Here is a 26,694-nt window from a genome sequence, read left to right on the forward strand (position 1 = left end):
TGAAATTAATTCTTTGGTTTAAAAAGGAAAACCAATATTTTCTGAATTAGTGTCAATTTTGAGTACATCCTATGTGTTTGGTAGAAATGTTACAGCTAGAGCATGGTTTTCCCTAGGAAATATATGCCTTTTCTAACCAATGACTCACTCATTAAAGGTTCAGGGCTTGATAGTGCTGCTTATCTGTGATTTTTTGCACTGTAGTTCTCTGTCAATACAAAGCCCCCACTGCGTCAGTCTAACTACTTCATCTGCACTTTTTATTGTTTGCTGAATGGTTATTCATGATGGGAGAAGCAAGAGGGCAGTGTTCTTCTTCAGATGCTGCTTGCTAGAACTTTTAAGACCACTGGAAGAGGGGCATGTGTGTGGGGATTATTCTTCCTAAGGTCATTCATAGTTACTTTTGCTATTTGGTATTAAATAAATACATAAAACATTGGTAACAAATCTAAACAGTTCTGCAAACTTAATTTAATTTGTGTGCTGAAGGTTTAGTAGCTCCGTAACATGTTGTGTACGTGGCCCCCTTTACGCATTGTACTCACCGTCCTAAAAAGCCCTATCCTTTTACATTCACTTTAGCAGAAAGGTGAATGGCAGAATGAGCACAAAAACTAATCTCCACTGTTCGGACGCCCTTGCCACACCCCGCCTAATTTTGAGGCCCATTGGCCGGACATTATTTGGAATCCTGTATAGTTGCTAGCCACGTGCATTGGTTCAGTTTCCAGTGGTGCCATTTTAGCAATTTTTTTGGTAAAAATAACATTAATAATTTTTTTAGAATGCATAGGTTAGTATTTAAATACAGATTTAGCAAAATCTCTACTGACTATCAAGATAATTTCTGTTTAATTTTGTATATGAGCAAAATTAATAAACATTCATCTGTGTAGCTAACATAATGCTGTTTAAATTGTTGAATGTATTTAAGCAGCCATTAGAATATCTGGTGTTCAAGCAAGATTGTTTTTTAAAAATCGTATTTTTATAAATAATAAGAAAAGATGTTTCCGAAATCTGGTCCATCTTCAGCACACGTACAGATGTACAAAATGTGCATTCGTGTAATATAATAGTATTTTAATATAAAATTATTTAAAATCACTTCTGTAACATGAAAACTATGAATGACCTTAAGACTGTGTTCAGCTAACTTCTACTTACCCTTGGTTATGCTTGAATCTCATTTTGAATGTTAACTCTAAACAGCTAACCTGTTTCTTCCCTTTATTCACTTTTTTCATCCATCATTGCATGACTTGCAGGGTCAGTTTTGTGCATGACACCCGCTACCAGTATTGGTAGGTTCCAAATTTCTTTATTGATCTCTTTTATATTGTATATTGTACTTTCAGTTGTTTGGAAAATCTTAAACATGATTTGTTTGTTAGAGTTAAAGATTCATTTGGCTTTAGATTTGTTTGTAGATTAAACTAGGAGTTTAGATGTGACGTCACCTGCTATAACAACCTCACTGTGAATGCATAAAATCATGGATTCCAGTCTGCTTTTCAGTTTTCAAAATTGTGTTTCTCTCAATATATTTTATATTTTCTAGTATTTTTAAAATCATAAAATATTGGTAAATCAAGCTAATTTCATCAGTGTTTTGAAGTTTCATAGTGGTGTGCCTATTTATCCTTTTTGCTGTGTGTTAGAAAGTTTTATCAGAGTTTCCCAGAAGCATGAATTTTAATACGTTTAAGACCTAAAGTCTGAATCAGATTTCCTCATAATTAAAACTAATATACTTCAAAATTTGCAGCATTTGAATGCATATGTTATATGGTTGCAAAATTAGCAACAGGCATTTACTTACGAGTTAACTTTGTTCAAGTGAGTAGTTCCATCGATTTTGACAGAACTACTCATTTGAGTTTCAGCAGATCACTTGAGTGAATTTTGCATATACTGATAAATTTGTCCTTAAATTAAAACTGAACAAAAATGTTCAGCATCTGCTTTGCTCTTTTAGATCAAACAAATTAGTATCTATATCAGGAAAATAATTATAACAGTGCTGACTTTCTCATCAAAGCAGATGGTAACTTAACTCAAATAAAATGTGACAGTTGCACAGGGCTAAAAGAACATAAATCCAGAACCAAAAATACAAAAATTATATGTATGTTCAGAACAAAGCTCCAGATATACTCTTAAGCTATGATACTGGTAAATGAAAATAAATTATGTTTAATATATAAAAATAACTAGCTTCTTTCCTTTGAAGTACTAAAAATGAAAGATTTACCTTTTCAAGAGATGGTTTGTTAATATATTTTGGTTACTTAAAAACAGTCTCTCAAATGATTCATGAATTCTTATTTAAAGTGATAAGCTGTTTTAGTAGGTGCCCAATTTAAAACAATTTGCCAGATTCTTAAATATAATGTCAGCAATCATAAGTTACTTTGCTTTTTCTGGGAATCACTGATTATGTTGACAAACTTCCTTTAATTGTACTTGTAATAAGCTATTTTCCCTTTTTTATTTCTCTGCCACGCTTTCTTGCTTTGCATTGTGATTGCATGCCATCTGCTGGTTTAACCCATGATGGCTTGCTGCTCTGATTTTCACCATGCCAAAATACCACTTCTATTACCATAATGCTACACCCTCCTGTTCATTGCTTCCATGGTTCCCCTCCTGAAAGTACCCATGATGCACAGCGCTACGTCCGCCACTGTCTCTGCAGCAGCAACTCCTGCAACAAGTGTCCCCTTCGCCGCAACAGCCACAGCCAATCAGGTTTGCTCCTTTTAAAGCTTTCTTTCACAAATCCCGAACTCTAAATGAGTGCTGATATTTTTTAAAAAAAAAAAAATTCTCTTGAAGAATTTTTTTTTCATGTTTACCCATCAAATTTTATTTTTAAATAGTTTATAGCAAGTGTTTATGGACAGGTTGCACTTATTTAGAGTTAACATTTATTGCAAATAATGATGTAGCTATGTTTTGTGCTGCAGTGTTTGTTCCTTGTATCTAATATTGTGTAATTAACCCAACTGAAAATATCATTTTAGTAAGTGGACTTATTTTTTTAGGTTTACAACTAACTTTGGATGCCAAAACGGGGGGAAAAATCCCACATTACAGCAGTTCTAAAATGTTTATATGTGTTAATATCCTTTTCTCCATGCAGTGCATTTAAATGACGTGCTCGTTCCAGTTGTGAATGCTGACTGAAGCTCGAAATGAGCAATGTCAGCTGAAAAGAAGCTTGTGAAAAGCAAAAAATAAAATATTTTCTAAAAAATGGCAATACAGGTTGAATCTCTCTCATCCAGCGCGGTCTTGTCTGGCATCATCCGCAATCTGGCATGATTTTAGTGAGCTGGACAAGCACTTACAATGGATGCTGTCAAGTTTCCTGTCTTTTCATGAAGTTTGTTTTTCATCACCAGTCCTGGCTCTCAGTGTTCTGTGCTATTATTTAGCTTTAATTTAACTCCTAAATGTCTTCTACAAGCCCAGTAAGCAGTGGCAGTGCTGGTGATGCTGCTAGACAAGATTGATTTCCTGTGGTCCGGCAAATTCTCTCATTTGGCACCAGTGAGGTTCCAAAGGTGCTGGACTAGAGAGGTTCAACCAGTAACATAAGGAAGAACTCCCATTGCATTCTGGATATTTACACAGGAAGTTGGACTTCTGTCTCCGTTCTAGATTTAAAGGGACACTGCCAACTTGAAAACAACATTTTCTTGGCCGTGGCTACACTAGCCCCGCCTTTCAAAAGGGGTATGCTAATGAGCCATTTCAGCAGATGCTGATGAGGTGCTGCCATGAATATGCAGCACCTCATTAGCATAATGGCGGCTGCACACATTTTGAAAGTGCCGCTTTGGAAACACAAGCCACCTGCGTAGACGCGGCCTTTGGAAAGTACCACCAGGACTTCAGAAGCGCCTTCTTCCCAAAACCAAATGGCACTTTTGAAACGCACGCAGCCGCAATTATGCTAATTAGCATACCCCTTTCGAAAAGTTGGGGTTAGTGTAGCCACAGCCCTTCTGAAAATAACATATCTACTGTTGTTAGGAGCAAGCCCTAAGATGAAATAGAGAGAGTAGAGGACATAATGTTTTCTTCTTTCTTTTTCAGTTTGCTGATATTACTTGTTGATCACTTTGTGTTGTCACATTTCCTCTCTGTGCCCACTCTCCTGAGGACAGGCCTGCCAACCGTGGGGCAATTGCACTGGGGCCTGGATATTCAAAAGGGCACAGAGCTCCCAGTTGCTTCTGCTACCACTGTGGCAGCAGCCAGACCCCTAGCACCTCTCAGCTGCTGCTGGACAGCCACTCCACGCAGCTCTGATGACTGGGGTGTGAGGCATGTCACAGCCACAGTCTGGGCAGCACTAAGGCTTGACTGCCCTTGGCCCCACCCCATCTGCCCTCAGCCCCACCTCTTCCAGGGCATGGAGCCAGCCTGTCCCCGACACACACTCCTAGCCTTGGGGCCTGCAGTGGCTCTCAGCCCCACTTCCTGAGGATATGAGTCTGTTTAAATTCTTCATATGAAAGCTGGGCTTTTTATCTCTTTCTGTTGAAATTCATGCTTTTGGTTGGGGAGGTCCCCAGTTTGATCTCCCTCGTGCCAGCTGTCATGCCACATTCTGCTTTGGTCACTTCTGCTGTTTTTTTGGCAGCAAGTGCATCACTGTCATGCATGGCTCAGGAGGCACTTACATGTGTCCTCTTCCCCAGGTTTGTGAGTGCTTGCCAGTAACAGCAGCAGTAAGATGCAACTGAAGAGGTAGTAGGCAGATTAACCCATAAAGAGAAAGGAAAGAACCAATGGTCTTCGGTGTAATTGCTGCCATCCTCCCTACAGACCTAGCACAGGAGCAGAAACTCATACCAGTTTTGGGTTTTTTTAAGGATTTTTTTTTTAAATAAAATATTCAGACTATGTAAAGTTATTCTACCAGAAAGCTGTATTAAAAGAAAAAAAAGACTCAATTTCAAAACAATTCACATCTGAAGCAATAAAAAAGTCACCATAGCTGCGGATGTATGGTATTCTAGGGGAAATGTACTACCTCTGAAATGCAGCGCTTCCTTAAAGAAATGCAAATAAACATCTTCCTTGGTTTCAGGAGGGCTTACATTTTTCAGAATAATCGTGTATGCATGGCTTTATCATTTTGTTCTGCACAATATACTTTTGTGCATCCCTTTCTGATCTCTAACTCATTTTAATAAGGTAAAATGCTGATGGATGATGTTTGAGAATAGAAGACAAATGCTACAGGCGGCTGGTGTGCTTAAAATTCAGCTGTTTTGTAGTGAAGGGAGGGTACGGTTATGAATAACACCATGGTACTTCCCTGAAGAGCAGGATCATGATCCTGGAGGTTTGCTGAATTTCAGATTCTCAGATCATGTAGTTCACATTGCAGATCACAGTCTCTGCAACAGCAATTGGTTCAAAAAGTGCATAGTGAACTCCTGGGAAGGGTTGTGATCAAAAAAAGGAGGCACAAACAAGTGGAAATAAAGATGACAGGGAATAAATAAAATGGACCAAGAGTATGTTTACACTGCAGCTGGGATCTGGCTTACTGCTCTGGGTAGATAGACACATGTTAGCTCTGTGTGACCTAGGTTATTAGAAATAGCCGAGTGGTTGGGGTAGCAGGGATGGTGGCTTGGGCAAGCTGCCCAGTTGTGTACTCAAAGGAACGGGCTGTGTTCAGATTGCTAGCCCAAACTGCCACCCATGCTATCCCAGCTACACTGCAGTTCTTAATGTGCTAGGACAAGCAGAGCGAGCACATCTATCTACCTGCTCTGTGAAGAATGTGCTGAGCTGCAGTGTAAACACAGCCAAAGATTTCAGTCCGTAGTAATGTTTTCTGCATGGATTTCTACCAGGCTACCTGCCACCTGAGTAACTTATCTCGTGCCGTCTGGAAAGACAGAGCTATCAGACAGAACCATCAGCCCCTTTTTCCACCAGCAAAACAGCAGGTGTCTGTCTCCCTGCCAGAGGATGTGCTAGGATTGGGAAGTGCTGGTGTTCTTTTCCATTCATCACGGAAAATGGGAACACGTAAAATTTATAGTGTCTTTACTTTGCCATTGAAATCAATGGGACCTGCTATGGCATTTCTTCCCCTTGATATCAGTGGGAAGCATTGTTTTCCCTGGTGGGCTTTTCACTTCCGCCTTTCTCACTGGAAACACCCAGACGCCACAATAGGTGCGAGCTGTAGGTGCTTTCACCCAATTGTAGTGTGATGCCAGATTTGATTCTGAAGAGGAAGTCCTAGCAGCCCTTAGGCTGTGTCTACACTATGAGATAATTCAAATTTAATGCAGTTAGCTCGATTTTACCACGACTGTCTTCACTGTAAAGGCCATTAGATCGATTTTGTCTGCATTAATCTCAAGATTACAAAACTGCAGTTAGCTGACTGGCATAGCATCAGGCTCAAATTCAGAAGGTTGATTAAAGGCAGGTATGGAAGTGACATGTCTCTAGAATTGAATTTATTAGCCTCCAGAGGTGTCCCGTATGTAACCCATAATGCCCCTCTCACTGCTCCGCTCTGTCCACTGCTCTCCAGTAACAGGAAGACTGTGAATTTCCAAGCGGGAGCAGCGAGCCGTTAGCGTGGGCTCATGTTAGTATGACAGCCTGAGAAACGGCTTCTTTCTTTCTATGCTGTTGGCTCTATGAGTGCATCTGCCCATTCAAATAGCCCCTGCAAGGAGTTCACGGATGTGTCTGTAAACTTGCTTTTTTTTTCTGCTCTGCCTGGCGCTAGTCCATGCCACTGTACCAACAAGGCTGAGCTGGGGGCTGTGCTTTCATAAGATACTGAGAAACTTCTCAGTGGTTTACGTTTGTGTGCAAATCCCCTTCCTCCCCCACAGGTGCCACACAGTCTGTGTCTTTCCTGTACTCAGCCACATCAGATGGGTAGCCCCTAACCCAACCCATTAAAGGATATGCCTGCCGTTCAGTGCTGACCATGCTGCCAGTGGCGTGTTTAGGACTCCAAGGTCGGGAAAGATGTTCTGGGCTTAGCTGCCACTGTGGGAAAGTCTCCCCCAGCTGCTAAGATATTGGGGGCTTTGCTGCTGCCGTGGGGAAGAACCACGTAAACTGGCCATCCACTGCACGCCCCCAACCCCTTCGCCCATCCTGGGGCTTGCTGCTGCCAGGGGGGAAACCACATATTCTTTCTTCTGCACTTTTCTATCCTCTTTCTTCTCACTTTAAAAAACTGTGTGGGACCCTGTGTTATTTTCAGGGGTCACATGCATGCAATGATGGGAGGTGGGACACTCAGTGGATGGCCAGTTGAGAAGGCAGTTGTTGCATCCATGTGGGCAATGTAATGGTGGGGAAAACCAAACGTTCTTTTTTCCTAGACTTTTCTATTATCTTTCTTCTCACTTTACAAAACAGTTCGGGCTCCTGCTTTATTATCAGGGATCACAAGCACTGATGGGAGGTGAGATACTCAGCGGATGGCCAGTTAAGAACACAGTCATTGCACGGAAGCCTTATAGTGCACTGGAATACCCTTTCCAATTCTTTTTTCCTACACTTTTCTGTCCTCTTTCTTCTCACTTTCAAATACAGCCCTGGCCCCTGTGTCACTTTCAAGGATCACATGCATGCAGACATGGGAGGTGGGATACCCAGTGGATGGTCAGTAGAGAGCACAGTCGTTGCATGAAAGCCTTATAATACATGCGAAAGCCAAAGACTCTTCCCAACATCAATATAATGAATGGGGAAACCGAAAATTCTTTTTTCCTGCACTTTCCTATCCTCTGTCTTCTCATTAACGTGAGTTAAGCGCAATTCAAAATCCTGCTTCCCCCAGACCTTGTTCAACCCCCTGGCCCCATGTGGCCCCAGCTCTACACCCACCCCAGCCACACTTACCACCCATGCATGGCTCTGGCTCATCACCTGTGCCTGCACTGAGCTCTGGCTCTGGCTCAACCCCGCCCCCCCCACGAACAGCTCTGGTTCAGCCCCCCTCACCTTGGTTTAAACCCCCCCCCCCCCGCATACTGCCCTGGTTCCACCCTCCCACTCCTGTTGAACACCCACAGCCCCAGTACAACCCCCTGCAGCCTGGCTCACCACCAGAGCAAGGAAACAGGTACAAGTGTTCACCCCCACGCATGGCTCTGACTCAACCCCACCCCCACTCCAGTTCAACCACCCTCCTTCACGTGGCTCCAGCTCAACTACACCGCCCTGCAGCCCTAACCCACCCCAGACTTAACCACTGTGCCTCCCCATGGCCCTGACCCACTGCCAGGCTTAACTCCACTGCCCCCTCCCACAGCCCCAGCCCACCACCAGCCACCCTAACTGCCCCCTCCACCCCAGGACTGACCTTTCAAAAGAAGCTCCAGGTGCTCCTGCTGCTTCCCCAGCTGCAGAACAAGCGTTCCACTGGGGGAAAAGCCACCCCCCTACTTACGCGAAAGTCGGGTTCTACGAGGGTGCGTGGGAATGGAACTCTCACATAAATCGAGGGTCTACTGTATACAAGTGCAGGTAGTAATGTTGGTAGGAAAAAATTATGTGAATGGAAACTAGTTGACTCTGGCAACTCTGCACATGGGCAACAGTAAACAAAATGTCTCATGGGCCAAACACGGACCCTTGATAGGCTGCAGGTTTCCCACCACTGTTGTAAAGTGTGGGGGGAAAAAAGGCTGAAAATGAAAAGCCTCCACTATAACAGACTGTGAAATCTGGTGTTGACTGAACCTGGTGATATTCTTTAAAAAAAGAGCTCACAGGCGTTTTGTACCTGTTTCCATTGATTTATCCTGACTTGGATATTCTAGCTTCAGAGTGACACACAGAGTAACAATCCAGAAATTTTATTATAAGAATTTGAAATGTGTGTAGACAATAGCCTTGCTGATATCAGTTCCCTACAATATGGCTTTATTGTGGGTAGCATCTTTCATACAAACTGTTCTAAAATGCTTCATAGAACAAACAGAAAATATAGAGTATACATTACAGAAAAAGCTGTGTAAAGACATTATATTTTGACCATAATTTCTCTTCCTTTGTTTGTGGCCTTAAGAGGCATATACAAGAGGCATGCATCTGATGAAGTGGGTCTTTGCCCACAAAAGCTTATGCTCCAAAAATCTGTTAGTCTCTAAGGTGTCACAGGACTTCTTGTTGAATATAGAAGAGAGAAATTTTCAGATTACATTTGAAAACAGATGAAGGATCAACATGTTGTCTAATGATGCAAAGGATTGTGCATTATCCAACACCAACTGACCTAAATTACGCATCAGTTTCTGAGGCAGATTGGACAGTATACAACACTATTAATTATGAAATCATTCAGTAACCTTCATTTTTACTGAATTGTAAAATTAACATAGTAAAAAATGAAAATAGTCACACTACCTTTAAGTTAAAAAAACAAATTAGAATAGTGGTCCCAGAATTGGGATGGAAGTAATTTTTTAAACAATTAATTAAGTAACATGCTTAATCAGGCACTTTTTGAGTTGACAAGTTTAGGAAGGCAACTGCCTGTCCATCCTTTATGGCTTGTAGCACAGAAAATTGGGAGCAAGCAGTGACTGAGAACTGTATTAAGAAGGCAGCACGGGGAGGGTTGCAAGACAAGGCATTCCGGAAACCTAAATTCTGTTAGACTAAAGAATCACAGGGCAGCCCTGTTGCTCAGCTGTGCAGCTGCTAAGGCCTATGTGAGTGAATTGATTGTGTGCAGCTCAGCACCAGCACATGGCTCAACCTCATTGCTAAAGGAAATTATGAGAGAAGATGTTTCCCGTTCTGTCTCATAAGGGCTACATCTACACAGCAGCATTATTCCTGAATAAACTATTCCAGAAGAGGTGTTCTGGAATAGCATGTTCCAAAATAGCAGAGCTACACACAAAATGCATATCAAAAAAGCACTTAGCTATTTTGAAATCAAGTGTCTACATACATAGGCTGTTTCTACACAGGCCACTTCCTTCGGAAGTCGCATGCTAATACAGGGAGCGAAAGATGCTAATGAGGTGTGGATGCCAATTCCCCATGCCACATTAACATAACGTCATGTGATTTGGTCCAGAAGACTGTTCTTCCGGACTCCAAAACGCTGTGTAGAAGCTCCCCCCCGGCGGCTGCGCTTCTACATAGCATTTTGGAGTCCGGAAGAATGGTCTTCCGGACTCCAAATCACGTGACGTTATGCTAATGAGGCGTGGGGAATTGGCATCCATGCCTCATTAGCATCTTTCGCTCCCTGCATTAGCATGCGACTTCTGAAGGAAGTGGCCTATGTAGAAACGGCCCTAGAGCCTATTTTGAAACAGAGCCAATGGACGCACTATGACTTATTTTAAAATAGGCTCTATTCCCTGTCTACACAGCCCCTATTTCAAAATACTAATTTCAAAATAGGTACTATTCCTCATACAAATAAGGAATTTGTTATTTCAGAATAGTGGTTGCATCATTTAGATGTTAGCATAGTTATTTTGAAATAGTGGCTGCTCTTTCAAAATAACTTTGCTGTGCAGACATACCCAAGGAAACCAGTTAAACTCTCCAATATGTAGAAAAATGTTAAAATTTTGGGTCGATGAACTGAAAAAAATAGGAGGAAAATGGCCATTTTTGTGGATGAATTGAACATCTTGGGGAGAAAGATAACTTATGTCACCTTAATATGGGTGTAGATTCACAGGATCCTGCATAAGACTAACATTATTAAATTTTATAGCTGTCTTACAGAGATAGTCTTAAGGTTAAAAGAATTCATATGAACATTATAAAGTGACTATATTTTTAAATACTTAAGGTTTATTAATCTTTTCCTTATTAATCTCATTTCTTGTATTTTTCTCCTGCTTTTCATATCTGACATTACAAGGGTGGGGTTTTTCCTTTTACTAGAGATCAGCACCAGGCTTATCTCTAAAATCCTCCTCTTCGCTCCAGTCCCTGGAGTACACCATTTGTGTTCTTTTTGTGTCCTTGGAGCAAATGGAAATATCAAAGAACTGAACCAAGTCCTGAAAAGAAAAAGGAATTCACCCACTCAGTCTCCCCTCCTTCATCTAGTTATTCTTCCTCTGCTCTGTGCCTACTTTTTCTAGGTGATGGTAAAGATTAGGGGTGGGCAATAATTTTGATGTTGGTGAGTGGTCAAGGATGGAACTTTTCTGTGGCGGTGGGTGTTGGGGGTGGGATAGAGGTTGGGTGCAGAAGGGAGTTCATGGTAGGTGACGGGTGGAGGAGAGGTGTGGGGGGTCTGTAAAAGAGTTTTGGTGAAGAAGGGGGTTGTGACAAGGGGTGGGATATTGGGGTACAGGGTTTGGGAGGGATTACGGGTTCAGGAGAAGATTCTGACCTGGGGGAAAGTTGTTGGAAGAGGGTTTAGGGTCTAGGAGGGAGATGGGGTGCAGTGCCAGAGCCAGGCTATGGCTGGGAGGTACTTATCTAAGCAGCTTCTGGCCAGCAGCACTCTCAGGCAGGCATTCCTGCCTGCCATCAGCCCCATGTGACTCTCCATACTGTAGGGAGGAGGATCTCCTGCATTGCCTCTGCCCCCTACAAAATCTCTCAGCTCCCAGTGACCAATTTCCAGCCAACAGGAGCTGAGAGATTTTCCTGGAGTTGAAGGCAACACACAAAAGCAGCAAATGGAAGCCGAGAGATTTTGCTGGCGGGGGGGTGGGGAGACAGTAACCTAAGCACTTCTCTCTCAGCAGCCATGGGGCTGGATGAAAAGGCTCACTGAGCCAGATTTTGCCCACCGCGGTATAAACTTTAGGTTTGTAGTGGTCCTGAAAAATAGTGAGAGAGAAGAGAATCTCCTCCTCCTTCTATGGAATTACTCTTGAAAGCCCAAAGAAAACACTCCATGTGCTGTGCTGTGTTTTTATTCACAGAACAGGTGCTTTATGGGTTACACTTAGAAAGTCAGAAAAAGAGAGAGAAGAACTGACCACCCTCGATCCAGAACTATCCAAGACAGCTCTACAAGAGTACTGAGAACTATGGCTGTCCAAGCTGGTGAAAATGATTTAAAACCACAGACAGATGCACACACACACCGAAGTTAGTAGCAGTCTGTCACAGTTCATGGCAACTGCACCTGTGTTCCTCTTCTGTGATCCATTAAAGACGCATACTTTAGGCCTCTGGCTCCCTAACTGATGCATTTCTTGAGTGGAGACGCGTGTCTCTCTCTTCTCACTGGGAAATTTCCAGGCTGTACAGTTCCCAGACGATACTGTGACCTCCTCAGCGAAAGACAGACTGGCTGAGCAGGCCTGCTTCACTTCTGTTCCCAACTAGGTTAAATAGTGTAGTGGCCGCAGTTGGGTCACCACACAGCCCTTTATAAGCAAGCTTATTTATTATTAAGGTGAAAACATTACAGATAAAATATTAAATGCAATAAAAGAATCCATATGCATGCTGATGAGCTTTCCAAATATCACCCCAACTGGTCTTTGGAACCCCTCCTCACCCCACAGGTGTTTAGCCTATGGCTGTTACAGCTTTTACTCAGAACTACCTACCAAGTCTTATGGGGCCCTCAGTGGGCAAAAGAGTTTCCAGCCTTTCTTGGGGGCTGGTATTGAGGCTGGGAGCTGTCCCATGGCCTGGCTGCATGGGGAGAAGGGGGCTGGTGTTTGGAGGCTGCTCCATGGCTGTATGAGTATCTGGACTGAAAACTGCCCCTGCAGCTAGGCTCTGTGGATGGAGGATGGTATCTGGGGGCTGTCCTGTGGCTGGGCTCTATGGGGAGTGGGGCTCATGTCTGTGGTGTACTGCATAGCTGGGTTTTTGGGGTGAGGGGAGCTGGCGTCTTGGGACTGTCCCACGGCTTGCCTCCATGGAGGAGGGAGGGGGAAGGGGCTGGTGCTGGAGGCTGCTCTACACCTGAGCTCTGAGGGGAATGGGAGCGCAGGTTTCTGGGCTCTGGGGGCCCCCATATAGCTCCCTCTAACATCCCCCTACAGGAGCAGGGTTATCATAGGGGCTTCTTTAACTCTGTACTCCTGGGGGAATCATTTTTACTACTGTTTGTAGTGTTGACAGGTATTGTGAAATAAATTACCAAAATAATTGAAACTAGAGTGAATATCTTGTGTTATTTTGACAACTAAACTATACTGAATTTTTAAATACTGTGTGTAGAATTTACAATTTTAGCACAGAATTTCCTCAGGCATAATGGATGATTTGACTGGATTCCTGTTCTCCCACCATCCTCTCCCAAACCTGGGAAATGAATGTTACTTTGTAACTTTCCTTTTAGTCATTCTGGCCGTGGCCATACTAGCCACTCCTTTTGGAAGGGCTGTGGTAATGTGGCACTTTGGAATATGCTAATGAGGCACTGCTGTGAATATGCAACACCTCATTAGCATAATGACTGACATGTGGGCTTCGAAACTGCTGGTTTGGAAACACCCGCCACCCAGGTATCTGGGGGCCTTTTGAAACAGCCCCCTCATTTCGAAATCCCCTTCTTCCTATTTAGTTTTGGGAAGAAGAAACTTTCAAAATCAGGGGGGTCATTTCAGAAGGCCCCCATCTACATGGGTGGCATGCGTTTCAAAAGCGGCACTTTGGAAATGTACATGGCCACTATTCTGCTAATGAGGCGCTGTATATTCATGTCAGCACCTCATCAGCATCTGATGAAGTGCCTCATTTCCATGCCCTTTACGAAAGGATGGGCTAGTGTGGCCACAGCCTATAAGTGGCTGTATTTCTCAGTGCAGATTCAGTAAAACAAAAGATGAGATCACAAATATTGAAGAGCTAGCTATAACACTAAATATGCTTTGTCTTTTTTATCATTGTTTTGTGGAGCCCTTTAGCTTTACCTGTCACTCCAGGGAAGTCATTACAGATAAATTAATTTTAGGAGTCTTATAAAATGGGTATTAATGATGTGTAAAATATCAGTTTATAAAGGATGTGGGAGAAATCATCTTTTCCAGGAGACTGAAAAATGACTCTTTCTCCCGTAAGCCATCTAGATGGCAGTATCTTCACACAGGTCAAGAAATGTGCAAAGAAAAATCACATATTTTATTTTCTTTTTATATATAAAAATTTAGGCATCCTTCAGTCTCTTTACACTCTATATTTTAACTGTGGAATGTTTTTATGCACTTAACCGTTTAATAAAAGATAACATGCTGGATATAGCATACATATGTTTGAGGAGGCAGTTTCCTTATAAATTCCTGCTTTTATACAATTTTCCAAACAAATGTATATACAAGATGAAATTTCAAGTATGGTAAAATTCAGTGAGTGTTCTTTAATTACTGAAATATGGCAAAGGTTCTCCTAGGTCAAGTCATTTCATAAGTTAGGGGAAGTTTAACTATAACTGTCTCCCAGTTCTTGAAATTCACTCACAGATCATATCAAATATGTGTTTTTCCTTTAAAATTTTAACCATGTACTGCTGTCGAGAGCTCCAGCTGTATTTGTTTGGAGCTTGAAATAATTTCAGTTGTCTGTTTCAAGAATTTGTCCTTGAAATAAATTACATAGCTTTCTTAAATGTGCATTACTTATTCCATGAAGCCTTCCCCCCAACTATAGTGCACTTATTATTTGCCAGTGATCCTGCAGGCATCTCCCTCTGCGTATCCTGTTGGAGATTTTATTTCAAATAAACCTGAATTATATATATTATATATCATATATTAATTTGAATATAAAGCCATTGACAATTCATGGCTTCACTTTTTTCTTGTTCAACACAAAGAAAAGGCATGAAGATCTAAATCGATAAAAGTCAGGATATTGACGCAAAAACAAGAAATCCTGTGGCACCTTATAGACTAACATAGTTTTTGGAGCACAAGGTTTCATGGGCAAAGACCCAATTCATCAGATGCATTGGAGTGGAGATTCCAGAGGCTGGTCTCGTGAAAAGAAGGGAGTGCCAATCAAAAGGAAGGCCAGAGTAGATGAGGTTAATTCAGTCAAGGAGGATGTGGCCCTCTTCCAGCAGCTGATGTGGAGGTGTGAACACCAAGAGAGGAGAAACTGCATTTGTAGTTGGCCAGACACTCCCCATCTTTGTTCAGTCCTTGATGGATGGTGTCAAATTTGCAGATTAATTGGAGCTCTGCAGTTTCTCTTGGAGTCTGTTTTTTGAAGTATTTTTGTTGCAAGATGGCTACTTTTAAATCTGTTACTGAGTGTCTGGGCAGATTGAAGTGTTCTCCTTCAGGTTTTTGCAGGTTACCTTTCCTGATATCTGATTTGTGTCCATTTATTCTTTTATGTAGAGACTGTCCAGCATGGCCAATGTATATGGCAGAGGGGCATTGCTGGCACATGGTGGCATATATTACATTAGTACATGTGCAGGTGAATGAGAGCCTGATGTTTGGTTGGTGTGGTTAGGTCCTGTGATGATGTTGCTGGTATAGATATTTGGGCAGAGTTGGTACCACAGTTTGTTTCAGGCATTGGTTCCTGAGTTACAGTTATTGTGGTGTGGTCTATAATTACTGGTGAAAATTTGTTTCAGGTTGGCAGTCTGTCTGTAGGCAAGGACTGGCCTGCCTCCCAAGGCCTTTGAGAGTGAGGGGTCTTTGTCCAGGATGGGATGTAGATTACTGATGATGCGGTGGAGAGGTTTTAGCTGGAGTCTGTACGTGATGGCCAGTGGTGGTGTGTTATCTTCCTTCTTAGGCCTGTCTTGTAGCAGGTGGTTTCTGAGTACACATAAAATCAGAGGGCTGGAAGGGACCTTAGGAGGTCATCTAGTCCAGCCCCCTGCCTAAATTAGGATCAGACAATATTTAAAAAGACCTCTAGAGGTGATCCCAGGAATTACAGAACAGTAAGTCTAATGTCGGTACCTGGCAAATTAGTTGAAACCACTGTAAAGAATAAAATTGTCAGACACATAGAAGAACGTAATTTATTGGGTCAAAGTCAACATGGTTTCTGTGAAGGCAAATTATGTCTTGCTAATCTGTTAGAATTAGTGGATAAACATGTGGATAAGGGGGATCCAGTAGATACAGTGTATGTGGATTTCCAGCAAGCCTTTGACAAGGTCCCTCACCAAAGGCTCTTATGTAAATTAAGTTGTCATAGAATAAGAGGGAAGATCCTTTCATGGATTGAGAACTGGTTAGAAGGCAGGAAACAGAGGGTAAGAGTAAATGGTAAGTTTTCGGAATGGAGAGAGGTAACTAGTGGCATTCCTGAGGGGTCAGTCCTAGGACCAATCCTATTCAACTTATTCATAAACAAACTGGAGAAAGAGGCAGACTGTGAGGTGACAGAGTTTGCAGACAATACTAAACTGCTCAAAATAGTTAAGACTAAAGCAGACTGTGCGGGAGTTCAAAAAGACTTGACAAAACTGAGTGACTGGGCAACAAAATGACAAATGAAATTTAATGTGAACAAATGTAAAGTAATGCACATTGGAAAAAATAACTCCAATTATACATAAAATATGTTGGGGGCTAATTTAGCTAAAACTATTCGGGAAAGTGATCGTGGAGTCATCATGGATAGTTTTCTGAAAACATCCATCCAGTGTGCAGCAGCAGTCAAAAAAGCAAACAGGATGTTAGGAATCATTAAAAAAGGGATAGAGAATAAGACAGAGAACATCTTATTCCCTGATATAAAACTATCTTGACTACTGCATACGGATGTGGTCTCATCTCAAAAAAAGATATACTGGCATTAGAAAAGGTTCAGAAAAGGGCAACTAAAATGATTAGGGGCTTGAAACAGGTCCCCGTAAAGTGAGATTAAATAGAATAGGACTTTTCAGCTTAGAAAATAGGAGACTAAGGGGGATATGATAGAGGTATATAAAATGATGAGTGGTGTGGAGAAAGTGAAGAAGGAAAAATTATTTACTTGTTCCCATAATATCGGAACTAAGGGACACCAAATGAAATTAATGGGCAGCAGGCTTCAAACAAATAAAAGGAAGTTCTTCACACGGTGCACAGTCAATCTGTGGAACTCCTTGTCAGAGGAGTCAGTGGAGGCTAGGACTATACAGGGTTTAACAAAGAGCTAGATGAATTCATGGAGGGGTAGGTCCATTAATGGCTATTACCCAGGATAGGTAGGAATGGTGTCTTTGGCCTCTGTTTGTCAGAGGCTGGAAATGGATGGCAGGAGAGATCGCTTGATTGTTACCTGTTCAGTCCACTCCCTCTGGGACACCTGGCATTGGCCATTGTCAGCAGACAGGATACTGGGCTCGATGGACCTTTGGTCTGACCCAGTATGGCCGTTCTTCTATTCTGAACCCTAACTAAATCACCCCAGCCAGGACTTTGTCAAGCTGGGACTTGAAAACCTCTAGGGATGAAGATTCCAACACCTCTCTAGGTAGAACATTCCAGTGCTTCACTGCCTTCCTGGTGAAGTAGTTTTTCCTAATAGCCAATCTACACCTCTCCCTCTGTAACTTCAGACCATTGCTCCTTGTTCTGCTATCCCTCACTACTGAGAACAGTCTCTCTTCATCCTCTTGAGAGCCCCACTTCAGCTATCAAATTGCCCCTCTTCTCTTCTGCAAACGAAATAACTCCAATCCCTCAGTCTCTCCTCATAGGCCTTGTGCTGCAGCCCCCTAATCATTTTCATTGCCCTCCACTGAACCCGCAAAAATGCATCCACATCCGTTCTATAATGGGGGGCCCAGAACTGGACGCAGTACTCCAGATGTGACCTCACCAGTGCCGAGTAGAGGGGAATAATAACTTCTTTAGATCTGCTGGAAATGCTTCTAAAAATGCACCCCAATATGCCGTTAGCTTTCTTGGCTACAAGGACACACTGTTGACTCATATCCAGCCTCTGATCCACTGTAATCCCTGGGTCACTGTAATCCCCACATCTGGCTCTGTCAATCTGTTTTCTCACTTCTTTAGGTGGGTATTGTAGTTTCAGGAAAGCTTGCTAAAGGTCTTGTAGGTGTTTTTGTCTCTGTCTGAGGGTTTAGAGCAAATGCAGTTGTACCTTAGTGCTTGGCTGCAGACAGTGGATCATGTGATATGCCCTGGATGGAAGCTGGAGGCATGTAGGTAAGCATAGCTGTCTGTGGGTTTCTGGTATAGGGTGGTGTTTATGTGACCATCACTTTTATTTGCAGAGTAGTGTCCAGGAGGTGCATCTCTTATGTGGACTGGTCCAGGCTGAGGTTGATGGTGGGGTGGAAACTGTTGAAATCCCGGTGGAACTCTTCAAGAGCATCTTTCCCATAGGTCCAGATGATGTCATCAATGTAGCACAAGTAGAGGAGGGGCACTAGAGGACCAGAACTGAGGAAGCCTTGTTCCAGGTCAGCCATAAAAATGTTGGCATACTGTGGGGCCATGTGAGTGCCCATAGTGGTGCCCCTGATTTGAAGGTATAATTGTCCTCCAATCTGAAATAGTTGTGGGTGAGGACATCCATGGATAAATTTCTTTTGGAGAGCATGCTTTGTCCATTCTAAAATATGTGTAGTAAGTTTATAAATCTAACCATAAGTACAGTAATACAAAATACTGTCTGAATTTATGTGGGAAATATAGTTTGGATTTTCTTTATGCCTTTGAGTGTTTATGGTCTTACCCATAACATTGCATAAGCCTTAGAGTTTTTTAATCTTGAATGTAACTAGCCTTTGTTTTTCCTGTGGAATGTAGAGAAATGAAATCTGTACAGCAATCTTTATGGGTAGTGTGAAATTGTAACTCTCTTTCTCATTCTGAGTGTTTTCAACACACGTGAAATACCAGAAAAAACAAAATTCAAACAAGCATGACTTACATAAAAAGAGTAGGTGAATTTGGATATGTTGTGTTGAAGTAGCGCGCAGGTCGAGAAATACAGACTGCCACAATGAATCTTGCACTTGCCCATTACACTTTTGGTCCTTCAGCACATCTGGATAAACCTATCACAGCAGTTAAGAAAATGAGCAAGAACAGAAAATATCATAAAAATATCAGCAGGCAAATGCAATCTACAATAGTAGATCATATCTGCAAAAAGATAATACTGAGATGATCATAAGAACAGTCATCACGTGGGTGCTCCTAATATAGCCACAGTAAGGTCTTTCCCTTTGCTGCTAGTCGGTTTATTGCCAGTCCCATTAACAGAAATTATACGGTTCTTGTTTAAAGCATCAGTTTTCATACTTTTGGAACTGAGGACTGCTCTGTTGAGGTACAATTTTTGGTTCTGTTCCTCCTTCCACACACCCCGCCCCACCCCCTTATCTAGACAGAAATAGACATGTGCAAAAAGTATACTTGATACTGAACTGAGACTTTTAACACAAATTTTGTTAAATTACATGCACTTTTAAGTTTCAACTATACAGACATTATGAAGTGAAGGGTGTGCCTGTTTCTCTGCAGACAATTTATCAATTTGTGGGGAGTTTTTCTGAAACTGACACTCTGAGGTTGTCCTCCACTTTCAGTCTCAAATGGTACTTTGTCATTCGCACAGCCAGCGCAGAGAATCCAGTCTCAAAACTAACTAGTAAAAGGTAAAGCTGAATATTCTGAGACAACTTTCAATCAAAAAGACCACCAAGGATTTTAAATTAAATATCCAGTGTTGCATCACTCTGAAGTTTTCCTGACTGTCATTTGAGAGATGGGACAAGGTCACTGCCTCAGCCACAAAAGGTTGAATGGTTCAGCCATTCAGGGATGCATTTCCTTTAGGCAGTGTTTATCCAAATTGGCTCTGAAAGAAGTCAAGTGATTTCTTGATTGGCTCCACAACACTCAATAGTACAGATTGTTATTCATCAGTAGCATTACTTAATGGGAATGGAACGCTTAAATCAGTTTCAATCTTTGGTTCCCATGGAGCTAAATTTTTTTTAATGCTGATATCTTGTTGTGCAGATCAACAAAATAGTAGTTTCTGCTCCTTGCAATGAGACAGTTAGAGAATTTAATTTGTCAAAACTACCAGCAAGGTAAATGAAAAGCACAAGCCAGCCAAGATCACAGAACCTCTACCTTGCTGAAATTCAAATCCACTAGTAAAAGTTGAATTTCATATCTCAATTCCGAACACACACTGCAACCCTTCCCCCCAGATAGACACCTAATTGTGCTCCTTTCCCATTTCTGTGCAAAGAATTGGAAAGAGAGGTCTTTATAGGCTGCATCTTGATGAAGCTCATGATGTTAATAGCACACCTCAGAAAAGCCATAAGTTCCCAGTCCATGTTTTGAGTTGCAAAAGCTTCTCTGTGTATCATGCAGTGAGTCCACAATATATGTGGAGCAATTTCAAGCTCGCCCAGCCTCCAGGAATGGGGGACTCCATCCATTTAGAGTCCAATGCAGCCTTCCCACTTCAACTTGTAAGATGTTAGGAAGTTGTTGAACAGATCCAGTTGCATGCATCGTAATTGGCTTGCAGAACAAAAATCTTCTGATACTGATGATCCATGACAGTACCATACCTAAGCAATTATATAAGCTTCATATAACTGGATTTCAAATAACCTGGTTTGTAATTGGTAGATTTGCTGTGTATTGATATTTTCTTACATGTCAGGGATTTGGCGGCTGACAGTGTTGTCTGCCAGTGGGATCATTTGTAACTTCTCTGTCGCATTATTACCAAACATTTCCCCCCCCTCCACTTGTGTAAGGGTTTTATTCTTGTCAGTGTGGTATGCAACTCAATATATGGTTTTTTTTAATGCACTTGCATGGGATGGACAACTCATTTTTCGTTGTGTTCTTAATTTGTTTCTAGTAGCTTTTGTTTGAAAAAACAAAAGCTTGTTTGTTTTGTTTGTTTGTTCTTAGCTGATCACCATGCTTTTTTTCTAAATCGTGTCTTAATTTTGTTGGCTTCAGACTATCATTTGTTAAGGTTACTGCACACGCTCACACTTTCAGACCTAATCTCTCCATTAACTGCAATGGAAGTGAAAACGAAGCCCAAATATGCTTCATCCTATTTTCTTGTTTTTGAAGATTTTTTTCTCTGTATTGACTTTAGCTATTTCAGCTTCTGGCTTTTATTTCAGGACACCGTGGTCTTTTGGAAATAAATACCGAACCATTTTAAACCACATAATGTAAACAAAAAAAATGTCAAAACTCACCAGCGCACTAAACATTGCACAACAGCTTGTTATAAGGACAGGATATGTAATGCAATAAAGCAGAAGACAGGAAAGGTAGTTTTGTTGCAGTGGAAATGATCAGGGCTTTCTCTAAAACTGTTGTCTGCCAGATCACTGATAGCAGGAACCCCACCAGGTGTGGGCTCACCTCAGGATTGCCAGCCATCAGATGTCCATGGCTGATAATGGGACCCTCAGTCATCAGCCTTGGGTGGCCCCACAGTTTGAAAACCTCTGTTTTAAGGGGACCGTATTATTCAGTATTTCTAGGAAGTGTGAACAAAAGCAGATTGGCTCCTCCTAGAATGTAGCAACTTTTGTTTATCTGAAGTAAATAAATGCTCGTTAATAAACAGGAGCACATTGATGAGATAACAGCATCAGCTGTCTCAGATTCCCTTTTTCTCACAAAATTGCTGAGATTGGTCCTCTGAGACCAACGTGAAGAAGTGAATCCAGAGTAGAACAACTTCCATGAGATCTCTGATGTGAATTGTCAACAGTCCACTGTGGCTAATGGAATCAAAGGATGCTTCGTAGAGCTAACGGCATAAACATAGAGACCTGACCTTTTTCCATTGCTAGAAGGACATCTGCCTCTGATATTAAAAGATTTTGGATGCTCATGTCTTTTATCCAAAATGATAAAGGGGAGAGAATGGAAATCCAGGTTTAGCTAAAAACTGGGCTTTATCACTTCGGTATGTTTCCTAAAAAAACAAGTAAATTAAAGACATTATATTCCATCAAAGAAACAATAGTATGGGTATAGGTTTTTATGATGATGTACTTTTTAAATTATGTTGTATACGATAGGCTTTTTTTTTCAACCTTTTGGGCTAAAGGGGAACTTTGTGAACCTCTTGTCTGACCTCTGATATATTACAGGCCACAGAACCTCACCCACCCTCTTCTATAATAGATCCATAATCTCTAGCTGGGTTACTATAGACCTCAAATATTGCTTTAAAGACTTCAGGTTGCAAAGACTCAGCCCTTTATTCTGGTTTAAACCAGCAAATGATCCCTGGTTCACAACTAGGTAAAAAGAACAGTCTCTGCCTGTCTGACCTGGGGAAAAATACCTTCCCAGTCCCAAATATGGCAAGCAGTTGAACTTTGAGATTGTCAGCAAGAACCACCAGACAGATACCTGGGAAGGTATTCTCTGTAGTTGCTGCAAGTCCTGTCTTTACTGCCCCATCTCCAGTTGTTTGGGATTTTTTGCTACTAGCAGTTACAGATCAGCTAAATGTCATTCTAGGGTCTCTCATCCCCTCCATAAACTAAACTCAGTCTTGAAACTAGTTGTTTTGTTGCCCCCCACAGATTCCTTTGGAAGGTTGTTCTGGAACTTCACTCTTCTGATGGTTAGAAACCTCTAATTTTATAACCATTTGTTTTTGCATCCATACTGGCACTTAAATAATTCCTCTCATCCCTGATATTTATCCCTCTGATGTATTTGTAGAGAGCAGTCGTCTCTGCCCTCAGCCTTCTTTTGGTGTGGCTAAGCAACCAAGCTCTTAGTGTCTCCTCTCATAAAGTAGGTCTTCCATTCCTTGGTCATCTTTGTGGTCCTTCTCTGCACCTGTTCCAGACAGAATTCTCTTTTTTTCCTTAATCATGAGAGTCCAGGATTGTACACAATATTCCTGATGAGGTCTCACTGGTCCACCGTATGGCAATAATACTTCCCTATCTCTTCTGGGAATACCTTACCTGATGCACCCGAGGATTGTATTAGCCGTTTTCATGGTGACTTTTTCTGGTGGCTCATAGATATCTCAGATTCAATGAACACATCAAGGTCTTTCACCACTTCTGTCACTTTCAACTGACAAGTCCCCAGCTTGTAGCAAAAATTCTTGTTGTGAGTCCATGAGTGCATGATCTTGCACTTCATACTATTACTCCAGTTTTAAAAGTACTTCAGATCATCTTGTATCATTCCAGTCCTCCTCTTTATATTAGCAATGCCTCCCAGTGTTTTGTCATCTGCAAATTTTATTAGCGCACACACTCTTTTTATGCCTAGGTCATGAATGAAAATGTTAAGTGAGATCGATCCCAAGGCCAGTCCCTAAGGATCCACTAGTAACCTCTCTTCAGCCAGACAGCTCACCTTTCAGAATGATCCATTACAGTCTCTCTTCCCCCGCCGCCCCCCACCAGTTCCTCTTCCACCTTTCGAGTCTCATATTAATCCCCATCTTCTCCAGCGTAACTACTAATTTCCCATATGGAGCTGTATAAAATTGCCTTACTGACATTCACATAAATTAGATATACTGCATTTTCTTTAGCTTAAAAAAAAATCCCACAAAACAAAATCTGTTGTCTCAAAAAAACGTAAGGTTGGTCTTCCACAATCTGCTTTCTGTAAAACCACGTTGTGTTTTTATCCCATTTACTGCTGTGTCCTTAAACTATTTTCTCTTTTCAAAATTTGTTCCAACACCTTGCGTTCAATGGAGGTCAGACTAAGTGAGCTGTAGTTTCCAGGATAATTTTTCTTCCCTTTCCTGAATAAAGGGACTACCGCAGAGATGAAAGTAAGGCAGTAGGTCCCAGTACACTGCTCCACTAACAGCCATCTGGGGCATTCCAGTGCAGGAGGAGGAGGCGGCGGCGTGATATGCTCCTAGTCGAGTTCCTACCACGCTAAGCAGCAGCCAGGTGAAGGGCTGGCTGTGACGTGCCCCCACACAAATCCAGGACTGCCCCAGCTCCAAGCCCCCTCCCCAGGGCACCCTTTGCAGAGGATTGGGGGGCTAAAGCCTTGTCCCCATTCCTATAGATGCTGCTTGTTGCTTGCTGTTCCCCACCTGTTACTGTTGAGGGGCAAGAGGAACACACATTGCTTTCTTCTCACCCACACTGGGAGCTTTCCTCTCGCTCCCTGAGAGAGATGGAAGGGCGAAAGCAAGCAGCATTGGTAGGAGTGTGGGTGTGGCTTCAGCCGTCCCTAAAGGGCACCCGCAGCCCCAATTCCTGGACCCCTCCACACACACCCAGCTCCCTACCCCGAGCACCTCCTCACACTCCCAGCCTTGACTCCAGGACTGTCCACATGCCTTCCAGCCCTGAGCCTCCCACTCTCCATCTCACACTTAAATTTCTTACAAATACATTAAATTGCACCCACCCAACCCCCTGCTGTGACCCGGTCTCCCCAGGGGGGCCATGCAACAGTACCTGTGGGAAATTTAAGTTACTTTCATCCCTGGGCTATATTAGAACTCTCCAGTCACAGACTATGGACCCCTGAGTTCACAGATTCGTTAAGTGTATCGTGTTTCCTGTCTACTTAGCAAAGACAGTGGGACAGACGTGATGCACAGCAGCACTGAGCTGCCAGACAAAAGGGTGGGTGGCCAGAGGGGCAGAGTGTAACTGGAACTGAAAAGAGAGACCTGAGCTGACACAAGGACAAGAGAAGAGAATGGATTGTACAGAGCAGTAGACATGAGATGCCAGTCAGAGGGCAGGAAGAGGGCCTGATTGAGGTCAGTCAAACAAGGAATGTCTTGAGAAAAGAAGGTGAAGCTAGGAGAAAGTAAACTGCTGAGCATGTGATTCCATCTGAGCTTCATTTTGAATGTGTCTGGTAAAGTCCTAATCTGATATGTGTGGTGGCTAGGGAGGAAAGAGACTGGGTATGCACTTTTCATCTAGAATGAGGTTCAAAGGCAAGGTAGTGTTCCAACCAATCCCCAGCAAGACGTGTAATAATTGTCGGAGTCTTGCAAACACAGAAACAGCTGCTGCTGAAAGAGGGTTTGATCTAATTTTAAGAGAGGAAAATAAAGCTTACAACCTATGGTCTGTATTCGGGTGCTTCAAAAGCAGTTATTTTTGCTTGAAATACTCAAGATATTTATCTGATGAAATGGGTCTGACCCATGAAAGCTCATTACTTAAAAAATAAATGTGTTAGTCTTTTAAGGTGCTACGGAACTGCTTGTTTTCAAAGACGCTTCAGTTTGCCAACTGTAGGGGGAGGAATTGCTCAGTGGTTAGAGCATTGGCCTTCTAAACCCAGGGTAGTGAGCTCAGTCTTTGAGGGGGTCTTCCAAGGGTCTGGCGCAGGTTAGGTTGGGGGAAGGATAACTCAGTGGTTAGGGCATTAGCCTTGTAAACCCAGAGGTGTGAGTTCAGTCATTGAGGGGGCCTTCCAAGGTTCTGGGGCTGGTTTGATTTTGGGGAGGCAGGTAGTTCAGTGGTTTGAGCCGTGGCCTGCTAAACCCAGGGTTGTACGTGCAATCCTTGAGGGGGCGATTTAGAGGTCTGGGAGGAAAAAAAAAAAACTTGTCAGATGGCAACATAGGTCCTGCTGTGAGTGCAAGGGACTGGCCTTGATGACCTCTCAAGGTCCCTTCCGGTTCTATGAGACAGATGTGTATGTCCATATCTCATTAAAACTAAGCCAGAGTAGGCTTTGTAGTAAAATAAAATACAGTTTAATTACTGCTAACAAACAGCTATACTGGGGTCTAGGAAAGAAAGATTACCTTTCTGTAATATTTTGTTTCAGGTTTTTTTAGAATTCCAAATTTACCAAATGCTGCCAAGGGCAGACTTCTTAATACAGTCCAAGACTTGCACAGAATTTTTATTTATGTGATTCTAGCACCTAGGAACCTCAAAGACCAGGGTCCAATTCTACTATGCATGGACAAACAAAGAAGAAATTTGCTGGCCTATAGAGCTAATAGTTTTATGTCTGCAACAGATGGACAACACAGGCAAACCAGGGGAGTATGGCTTGGGTGGATGAAGTAGCAATAAAATGAACAGACATGAGCAACAAACAGAAGTTATAGCTTGCTCTTTGTTTAAGGAGGCAGCCAGGAATGATGTGGAGCAATCAAGGGTAAGTTTTAAGAAGTGATTTAAAAGGAGTATGAATTTTAATGAAATGGTTTCCCCACATACAGGGGGTGATATTGTGGAAAGTGCAGAGTTAATTAAAAGAGAAATGGGCTAATGAGTGATCAAGTCTGGCATCATTGGTAAAGCACAAGTGAGACTTGGTAGGGCAGTAAAACAGATCTTCCATGTTTCATGGAAGTTGTGTTTGGTATGGTGGATGGAGGGGCACCAAATGAGGACTATAAAATCCCGCTTAATTGGTTAAAAGCTAGGTTTAACCAGTCAACTGATTAAATAGGTTGGAGGGGGGCAGCTGGGGACCTGGGCTGCTCCATGCCCATGGAGCCAAGGCATGAGATACTGAGAACCTGAGCTAGACAGACAGTAGAGGCAGATACTTTAAAATATTAAATTAGTAAATATGGCATGATTTGGACATGACATGGCTGTCTCAGTGTAGAGAGAGGGCAGAGGTCAAAATTATGCATCTGGGTGACTAGGATGATGGTGTTTAACAGAGAAATTGGCATTGGGGAGGAAGATTTAAAGGGGCATATCAAAAGCTGAGATTTGGCCACATTAACCTGGAGTTGCTGGCTAGGTATTCAAAAGGGGTATCAGAAAGAAAAGAGATGTGGGACTGTTTACATTTT

At 42.3% G+C, this 26,694-nt stretch overlaps 1 protein-coding gene across 14 annotated transcripts in view; it reads left to right on the forward strand.

Moving 5' to 3' along the window:
- The window catches only part of MBNL2 (muscleblind like splicing regulator 2), a 219,474-nt gene that overhangs the window by 178,115 nt on the left and 14,665 nt on the right, over positions 1–26,694 (forward strand). For 3 of the 14 annotated variants that reach the window (XM_074989342.1, XM_074989367.1, XM_074989384.1), the window contains one exon: positions 2,660–2,754. The exons of the other annotated variants lie outside the window; for them this stretch is intronic. In XM_074989342.1, coding sequence (XP_074845443.1) covers positions 2,660–2,754 — 95 coding nt within the window. The remainder of the gene's footprint in view (positions 1–2,659; positions 2,755–26,694) is intronic. 14 annotated transcript variants of the gene reach the window in all.

The sequence above is a fragment of the Carettochelys insculpta genome, chromosome 1, assembly GCF_033958435.1.
Source record: "Carettochelys insculpta isolate YL-2023 chromosome 1, ASM3395843v1, whole genome shotgun sequence".
NCBI lineage: Eukaryota > Metazoa > Chordata > Testudines > Carettochelyidae > Carettochelys > Carettochelys insculpta.